At 30.0% G+C, this 10,448-nt stretch overlaps 1 protein-coding gene across 1 annotated transcript; it reads right to left on the minus strand.

Moving 5' to 3' along the window:
- Positions 1-2,249: 2,249 nt before the first annotated feature.
- Positions 2,250-2,680, minus strand: LOC146938577 (uncharacterized). The gene has a single exon (XM_085749655.1). The coding sequence runs from the start codon at positions 2,643-2,645 to the stop codon at positions 2,250-2,252; it is 396 nt and encodes a 131-aa protein (XP_085605781.1). The 5' UTR covers positions 2,646-2,680.
- Between the last annotated feature and the right edge of the window lie 7,768 nt (positions 2,681-10,448).

A 10,448-nucleotide genomic window follows, 5' to 3' on the forward strand; every position in this document is an offset into this window, starting at 1 on the left:
ACAATTTGAACACACTTTGTATACACTTGAGTGTATTTTTGGTGAGAATTCTTGTTCCATTTTAGAGAGTATTTTAGAAGATATTGAGAGAAAATATTGTCCTTTGTCCTCATCACTATAAGAGGACTTGTTGTACTCTTTTCTTTTACATAGTGGAACTTTGCTCGTGATCGCCCATGGTTTTTTACTTCTCCTATTGAGGAGTTTTCCACGTGAATCTTGTGTGTTATTTCTCTTGTTATTTTACTTACTTCTCTTTAATTCCCAATTGCATTGATCCTGTGCTTCCGCATTGCGCTGATATCCCTAACATTTATCACTCTGCTGCTTAATCCGTCATCAAGCCAACTTTATATCTCATAAGGCATGCCAATTACTATCTTGTTTAGGTTCAATTAATTTACTTGTGTGGATTTAAAATTAAAATAGAGTTTAATTGCTTTAATATATTCCCTAAAATTTTGGCTCTAAATTTGCATCATTAGTTTATGATTATCCATGCTACCTCAACAAAAACCCTAATATTTACCTCTTTTATTCTTTACCTATCCATTATTTTTCTCGAGGTTCGTTCCCATTAAACCTTTCTCTCTTCCTTCTTTGTTTTTGAATGTCAAACATGCTCTGATTATTTTTTTAATGTTAATTAATAGTAAAAAAAATCTCAAAATTATTGAATGTCAAAATCATTTTTATTTAAATTTGTTACAAACATGGTCTATGGGGTTGTTCGTTATAACTTTTAAAAAAGATCACTTTGAAGAGCATTATTTCTCTTTGTTATTTTTTTTTTTAAAAACCAGGATCTAAAAAAAATCTAAAAACAATTTCAAATTAAAAGATATTAAGATTATGTTTTTTATGGGAGGGGGGAGAAAATAAGTATAAAAGATTTTTTTTTGACAAAAAATAAGTATCAAAAGATGAAAGTAATTTTGTAACAAAAAATTCGAATACGATACATAAGGAATTTCACCCATCCTTAATTATATGTCTAACCTGGGCAACGCCAGGTAAATAAACTAGTAAGTTGATTAATTTAAATGTTTGCATGATGTTTATGTTATAGTTTAGAATTTTTAGGGTTATTTTTAGGGTTTCACCGGCTACTTGAAAAGACATTGAGGAAGATTATGTCCAAATATTCTGAAGGGCTTATTGGTTGATTAGATTTTAGACCAAGTCAAGCACAAGCTAAAGGAAAATATTAACAAACCAAAACAATAAAAATTGACCCCACAAATTCTAAGTGGCACATGGTAGTGACATTTCTATTCAAGTTCAATGCAAGTAGCCGTCTAATAAATGTGAACCAAGTAGCCGTCTACTGATCAAATTGAAGTGTACTGCAAGTAGGGGTGGGAACAGGCCAGGCCGTCCGACAGAGGCCTATGGCCTAGCCTATTTAAAGCCTAGCTCGGCTCAGCTCGTTTAATAAAAAGGCTAGGCTCAAGCTTTTTATAAAACCTATTTACTTAAATAGGCTAGGCTGAGGCTTACAAAAAAGCCTATTAAGCTCGTCGGACCGGCCTATTAAGCTTTTAATATATAATATGCATTTCATTATTGATAATGTTGATGCTTTATTTTTATAAACTCAAGGTTTCATATGATTTGGCTATTTAGTAGCAGATATATTGGTGTGATTAGCCCTTCGTAAGTATTTATTATTTTGTAGAAGTCATATTTGTGTGTTTTAGGCCTTCATAAGTTTTGGCCTAATTAGTGGTAGGCTTATAGATGTTCCTAGACCTTAGTGTAAAATAGGCTTTTAAATAGGCTTTCAGGCTTCATCAGGCCTTTAAAAAGGTCAGGCCAGGCCTCGAAAATAAGCCTATGACGGGTAATAGGCCAGGCTCAGGCCTATATTTTTTGAAGTAGGCCAGATTTAGGCCTTACAAAGCCCGGCTCGGCCTAGCCCATTTCCACCCCTAACTGCAAGTCTTCAAATCGAACTATATGCCATGTATAGTGCAGATTGCATACCACTAATCATATGAGATGAACTTGACCTAAAATATAATTGTTATTGTGTTCAACTACAAAAACTAATCTAGCTCGGATCGTCGATCAAATTTTGAATCAAATAATTAAGAGATTTAAATATATATGACTATTCACATTCCTGTTGGTAGTATAGGGGGTATAACTAAGTACTAACAAACCTTAACATTTTAATTACCGACATAATTTTATTGCTCTAATCAGACAAGTATTTTTAGGTTAGATATTTTAAGGCTGAGTCCTGATCACCACAATCCATCAGAATTAACTACACAAGTCCTCGCAACATGCATATTCTTACATTGAACACACTTTGATGGAACTTCATGACACAATGTCATTATATCTTTTCCATCTTTACCAGAAATTTTATCTTGCAGCTTCAAACAACAAGGATGTAGAGCATAGTTTGTTTGGGAATAATAGTAGAAAAAACCTAACAAATCTTTTCCACAAGCATCACAGAATCCACCTTGTCCTGCTTTCTCATTCTCACATAATTCAAAATTGCATTTATTGAAAAATGGATGAACGGCGTGTGTATCACATTCAACACATTCTATATGGAGGATGTAATTGCAATTGCTGTTTTCACATTGGTAACTAGATCCATAACCTAGCTCTTTACAATCACTGCACATGGATGATCCGTGATTATTCTCAGATCTGTTGAGATTTAATTTGCAGTTTTTAAGGTGGTTCGGTCCGTTGCCAATGTCAAAAGATGTGTTTGATTATCTAGGCATCTCTAGTTGTTATAATGCTTTAGGCTTTTTATACACGGCGTTTCTTTTGCAATTTTGTTTTGGATCCCTCGTTGAGTTCGGTGGTTGAGTTCGCTGAGTTGTGTGTGTATCTATTTGCTAAGCATTAGTCTCATTGCTAGATCTCAATCCAATTTGTTTGTTATACCACTTTTGTTTTCATGTTGTGTTACCCACTTAGGGCTGTTTTTTTTTTTTTGAATAACAAAATATATTATGTATATAAGTGGATTAAATCCCAAGTATTACATCAAAAAGAGAAAATAAAATACCAAAAACCCTCAAAGAAAAACCACCAGCACCCTCAAAATGCTGAATCCCCCTAACAACAGCTCCTCAAAGAAACAACACCGCCAACAATGATCAATTAGGCACCTGATAGTGATTTTGCTTCAAACGTTCAGCTTCGACCATCACTCAAGTTCTGGTCTATTGGAGGAGACATCACAGACATATAAGAAATTAATGTAGTGCATGCGTTTTTTCAAGGGCTTATGAAAGCTATACTAAAATGGTACAAGAGACATATACACTCCATTACAAAGACATATTCGATTTTCGAATGGCAAAGGAACATATAGAAAACAAATACAAAAAAAAGAGAGTAAAGAAAAGGAACATATAGAAAACTTATAGGAAAATAATAATAACTAGACTTTTGACCCGTGCGTCACACGGGTTTTCTCGACTATAATAGAGACCAATAAATAATCTTTAACCCGTAAGATCATTGATATTGTAGAAAATATTTTCTTAAAAAAAAAAGGCAAGCAGATAGGAATGAAATCGGTGTGCAATGCATTTTTTTAGATGGAATTTGTTAGGTTAAATAATTGCAAACCTAATAAAGCAAATGAGCGGGAAAAAAATTAGGTTAAGTTGCTGCAGACGTAACAAAATTAATAATGCATTTTTTTAGATGGAATTTGTTAGGTTAAATAATTGCAAACCTAATAAAACAAATGAGCGGGAAAAAAATTAGGTTAAGTTGCTGCAGACGTAACAAAATTAATAATGCATTTTTTTAGATGGAATTTGTTAGGTTAAATAATTGCAAACCTAATAAAACAAATGAGCGGGAAAAAAATTAGGTTAAGTTGCTGCAGACGTAACAAAATTAATAATGCATTTTTTTAGATGGAATTTGTTACTTTAAATAATTGCAAACCTAATAAAGCAAATGAGCGGGAAAAAAATTAGGTTAAGTTGCTGCAGACGTAACAAAATTAATAAATAAGGATAGGGCCGTATTATTTGACACTCTCAGTCAATAATAATAATAATACGGCCCATGAACCAAAATAATAATAATAATAATAATAATAATAATAATAATAATAATAATAATAATAATAATAATAATAATAATAATAATAATAATAATAATAATAATAATAATAATAATAATAATAATAATAATAATAATAATAATAATAATAATAATAATAATAATAATAATAATAATAATAATAATAATAATAATAATAATAATAATAATAATAATAATAATAATAATAATAATAATAATAATAATAATAATAATAATAATAATAATAATAATAATAATAATAATAATAATAATAATAATAATAATAATAATAATAATAATAATAATAATAATAATAATAATAATAATAATAATAATAATACGGCCCTTCTTTCAAAAAAAAAATAATAATACAGCCCTAACTATATTTGCTAGCTAGTCAACCATAAGTCTTCTTCCTTAAAAAAAAAAAAACATAAGTCTTCTAATATTGTCACATTTTGGAGTATAAATAGATTAAAATATTTAGCGAAAGTAACAAAAGAGATATACATAACATCTATGAAGCCCCGATACTTCAAAATGGATGACGTACCGTATCTCCTGCGTATCCTGCACCGATACCTACCCGATACTTCCCGATACGTATCCGGAGAGTATCCAAATATTAAATTTTATTTTTTAAAAAAATAATTATCCGATACTTCCCGATACATCCCGATACGCACGGATACTTGTGTTTTTTATATTATTTTGATTTCTGTTTTTAAAAAAAAAAAAAAGAATAAAAACATTATATTACTATAATATATATACATTTCATTTATCTTTCTTTGGTGCCAGTACGACCCACACCACACCACACAAACAATTGCATCTTCCCCTTTCTAAAAAATTAGGGTTTCAACTTTTTCTTCCAAAGTAGTCGCCGTCCACTTTGGCCACCGTTAAACTGCTCGGCCATTTTCTTGTCAAGGAAAGAAGATGGATATAAGAAAGGACAATCAAGAATGTGGGACATTAGTAGAGATGCGCATGAACCCGCTTGATGATGGGAATGGAGGAGAGATGTAAAAGTTAGTTACATGTTAGTGTTAACTCTTAGCACTGATGTGTTCTTTTTTGGATATAGTGCTTCTTTTTTGGATCGATATAGTATAGCACTAACAATGTTCCTTTTGGATATAGTGTAGCATTGATGTATAGCAGTGATGGTGCTTTTTTTGTATATATTGCATATGTAATTGACTAATGACCACTCACTTAATCATCAATATTATTTATATTTAAGTTAATGTGATACGAGTCTGGTTTCTTGTGTTTGTTAATATATTTGCATATTACAAAAATGGTTATAATTATATTGTACATTTAACTATATAATTTTTTTTATTAACGTATCTCAGCCGTATCGTATCTTGATTTTTGAAATTTTTCCATATCAGCGTATCGGTCCAGTATCGTATCCGTCAGCGTATCGGTCCAGTATCGTATCCGTATCGTATCTCGTATCTGGACTTCCCAGCATAACATCCATGAATAATCATCAACAGACATTACAACGGAAAGAATCAGGATGTCCTGCATACACGTCATCCATGTGCGCAGTGGTTGCAAAGAGCTAGGTTATGGATCTAGTTACCACTGTGAAAACAGCAATTGCAATTACATCCTCCATATAGAATGTGCTGAATGTGATACACCCGCCGTTCATTCATTTTTCAATGAATAAGCTGTTTTTATGTATATATTATTAAATTATTTAATTAAAAATTAATATAAAAATAGGTTAATTATGTTTCTAGTCCCTATAAAATAGCGACCTTGTGAGTTTAGTCCTTACTTAATTTTAATAGCATTTTTAGTCCCTAATTTTGTTTTTCTGCACTGAGTATTAGTCCCTACTCAATTCAAATTTGTTTAATTTATGCTTAAACTCTTAAATTTTTGAACAATTTTTTGCAGACATGTTTAGAACATTACTAAAAGTTCCTCCGCAAAAAATTATCGCAAAATTTGATTTCTACATCCAGATTTTATTACTTTTTATCTTTAACTTTTGTCGTTTTAAAAAATTCATATTTAATTCATTTCATGTCAGAAAATTCTAAATTTTAGTAAACGAACCTTTCATAGTGTTCTAATATTGTCTTAAAAAAATCGTTCAAAAATTTAAGAGTTTAATGATAATTAATCAAACTTTGTTTTAGCAGGGACTAAAATTATAAGTAAATTTTTTTTATAGGGACTAAAAATGCTATTAAAATTAAGTAAGGACTAAATTTACAAGGTCGCTATTTTATAGGGACTAGAAACATAATTAACCCTATAAAAATTTGAAGATAAAAAAGTGCACTAAAAAAATATGGTTGAAATATATTAAACTGGTTCCGAACCGGTTTTAAACTTGAACTGAATTGTTTTTAAATTTATGGTTCAGTTCGTAAACCATTTATGCAGTTTTTTTGTGGTCCAATTTGGTTCAATTTATAGATACAATTCAGTTAACCATATTTTTGTACACCCTTACCTATGAGTACATTCCTTAACTTCATTGTACCAGAAAATGATATAATTTTCCTTTTACTATTGGTTTAACTAGTGTATACTCCTTGCTAAAAAAAAATGTATACTTCAATAGTCTCTTAATGAGGTAATAGTCATTTTAGTTTTTAAATATGTAACGAATAGTCACAATAATGCTCTAACGTTGGTCAAAATAATCCTCTAACGTTAAAATAATCTTTCACTATTAACATTACCTCGATTCATATAGGAATTAATATGACAATAACTAATTATTTATAGGGGTTCATATTACAATAATTAAGTATATTGAAGGATTAATATGACAATATTAACGAATTTTTTAACGTAAAAGACTATTTTTAGTTAACCTTTTTTAGGTTGATTTGAAGATGAATCCAGAATTCGAACTTCGACTCCTACAAATAATATAATTGGTAACTACCAGCTAAGTTACATTTACGTAACCTTTTATGTCTTATTTATTTATGTGACATTAGTTGTTAGCAAAACATATTTAATTTGTTGCTTGATATCCCCAAACTGTTGACCAATTTGGTTCATGAGTGGATCAATTATGATTACCTTTAACATTTTTTTTTTTTGAAAGGGTTACCTTTAACATAAAACTTACAAAAAAAATAACTAAAAGCATCTTGAAACCGATCGAACCCTCGATTTCTTTATCACTCTGCTGCCTAATCCGTCATCAAGCCAACTTTATATCTCATAAGGCATGCCAATTACTACTCCCTCCGTTTTTAAATATAAGCAAAATTAACTTTTTAGGTTCGTTCAATTAATGATGTATATGGTCCATAATATGAACCACATACATCATTAATTGAATAAACCTAAAAAGTCATTTTTGCTTATATTTAGAAACAGAGTGAGTATCTTGTTTAGGTTCAATTAATTTACTTGTGTGGATTTAAAATTAAAATAGAGTTTAATTGCTTTAATATATCCCCCACATGTATAGACCCCTAGGCCATTGTAAGAATTTCCCATGCCGACATACATATAATTGCATTCATTCACTAAGTGAATAAAAACGTTAGGTTAATTTAGAGGTATCCCATGAAATGTGCTAACTATTCATGCAATGAACCGAGTGGGTTCATAGAATAGAGGTAATAATATGGGTTAATGGTCCACGCAGTGCACCATCTTTGATTGGCGCATCTGCGCAATATTCAACTAATGCAACTCTCCATTTTGAATCACAAATTTAAACCCCAAACGTACGTATCTGCAATTTGCAAACAATAATAATTCTGGTCAATAGCAAGGCTCAGCTTCACCAACTTTAATCCAATATAAGTCGCTCAATAACGTTATCTTGTATGGACGGTGAGAATACATACAATTGTACTTATTGACTAGTGAAGGTATTTGCTACAAATAAAATACATCATTGGCTTTAAAATTTATTTCGATTAAAGACAAACAATTTTCATGGTCGGACAATTATGATTTGTTGTCTATGTAAAGGAACATAAAAAAAAAAGACATTTCTGTAAAAAAAAAAAAAAGTTTATTAGTGAAGGATGTATTGACAAACAAAACAAATGTTATCTTTTATATGCAGCTTCTTTGGCTTTGTTGTGTTTGAGTTTATGAATTGAGCATAACAATAGATTATTTTAGAACAAGGAAAACTTCGCTCAGTAGCTATTAGATAAAGTTAAATTACGTTCTTATTGGTGGGCGAATGCTCATAATGCAAATATTTCTTTTTTAAAGTTTAAAGCATCCTACTAGTGGTGTTAGTGGTAAGCGGTATGTTTAAGACAAAAATAATTAATGAATCTAATAATTTGAAGACATGTTTATATTTAAGGACAAATTTTTAGTCAAATATGTGTTTATATATAGAAACGGATGGAGTATTTGATTGACGTTAATCATAGACCTTACTCCCTTCGTCTCAAATTGAGTGTCATTTTAGCAAAAAAAAACAATAATTTTAAAATGAATGTCACTTTCAGTTTCCAATGCAATAATAAACAATGATTATATTCCTTAAAAAAAACAATGATTATATCAATGATTACTATTAATATTCCAAATTGCGACAATATTCATGGTTGACTACCTAGTAAATAATTTAGCCGACATATAAGACTATTCTTTATATTATTCTTTTTTTGTTTTTAAGAAAAGACTATTTTTCAGATGATGATGATGATGATGATATTATTATTATTATTATTATTATTATTATTATTATTATTATTATTATTATTATTATTATTATTATTATTATTATTATTATTATTATTATTATTATTATTATTATTATTATTTATTAATTTTATTAGGTCTGCAACAACTTAACCTAATAATTTTCCTCTAAAATGCTACATTAGGTTATTAGGTTAGCAGCAATTTAACCTAACAAATTCCATCTAAAATGCAGCACACCAATTTAACCTAACAATTTCCCTCTAAAATGCAGCTATCCCTAATATTTATCCTCACCGATGAGCTTTTCATTCTTATCCTGTTGTGTCATCGTTTGTATATATCTATTGTTTCTGTAGACTTTTTTTTTTGCAAGTTGTTGTACACTTATTTAATACGTTTACAAACATAATACCCTAATTTCCATGCAAACTCGGCTACCCTAATTTCCATGCAAACTCGGCTATATATAGCAAACCCTAAACCGTGTTTCTCTTAAAAAAAAACCCTAAACCGTGGTAAATTACACAGACAACAGAAGAATCATATATTTTGATATTTTGATTTTTGCAAATGGAAGGATGTGACCTTACAACCTTCCTCTCATACCACTGCTTTACTGGTATTCTAATTTAACATGCATTATTTATCGATATGCATATTTTTTTGAGAAATGGAATATCCTTTTTGCGTTTTTTGTTTTTTAGTTTGAGATTTATTTTTTTTTGACAAAAACAAAACGATATTCATTCATTCAAATCGATAGAATACATCAGAATCAAGATCGCTAAAAACGTAAAGGATGAATCTGCGAACAAACTCACAACACCCAAGTTAATAGCATACAACGGCAAAATGCCTACAAATATGATAAAATCTAAATCACCAGAATACTCTTGCTTCTGGATCTGCAACATTGACGTCCAAATCATTGATTGAATCTGTGATTGACTGAAGCTGATCTTTCAATATGAACCAACGAACACCGCAACAAGATGCCAAATCAAACAACGCCGCACAAGACGACGAACAACACAAGGTCGCACTCAGACGATGAAATCACGAAAAAACACAAAAGAAAACGCTTGATATTTGTGAAAATCACTTATTTAGATCGAAAGAAAGTGGAAAAAAGATTCAGAGGGGTGATTTTAGGTCAAAAAATGACCTAAAACCACCCCTCCTCGATGAGTGAAAGAGAAGGAAAACTTAGAGAGAAGTTGGAGTTTCTCTCACTAAAAAAACTAGGGCCAAAGTACACCAATTTTGGTTAGAGATGTTTACACCAATTTTGGCAGTCTTCCTTTTACAGCAAAGTAGCAATGCCCATTATTTAAGAGACTCAACATCAAAATTGGAATGAAGGTAGTCAATGGATTCTATATCATGTATCTTTTTTGTTAATCGTATTCTACTGTTGTTTTTTTTGTTGAAAAATTTAATCGCATTCTAATTGATAACTAAATAAAACTAATCCCCTTAAATGCTAACTCTTGGAGCAGAAAGGATGAGTAGGAAAAAAACAATAAATGCAATGAAGTAGTAATTTATGTTAATTTTTCTTTTAGATTTTTCTGTTCTATTTTATTTTTGAACCATGTATTTGCTTTTTGTTTTACTAATTTTTTTCTTTGTTTTAATTAATTTTCTTGCATTCTTTTTGTAGACAGTGCACTTTTGAAAGATACTCACATTGGGTA

This window comes from Medicago sativa, chromosome 3, assembly GCF_051527215.1.
Source record: "Medicago sativa cultivar Bolivia chromosome 3, Bolivia_mono, whole genome shotgun sequence".
In the NCBI taxonomy this organism is placed as follows: Eukaryota; Viridiplantae; Streptophyta; class Magnoliopsida; order Fabales; family Fabaceae; genus Medicago; species Medicago sativa.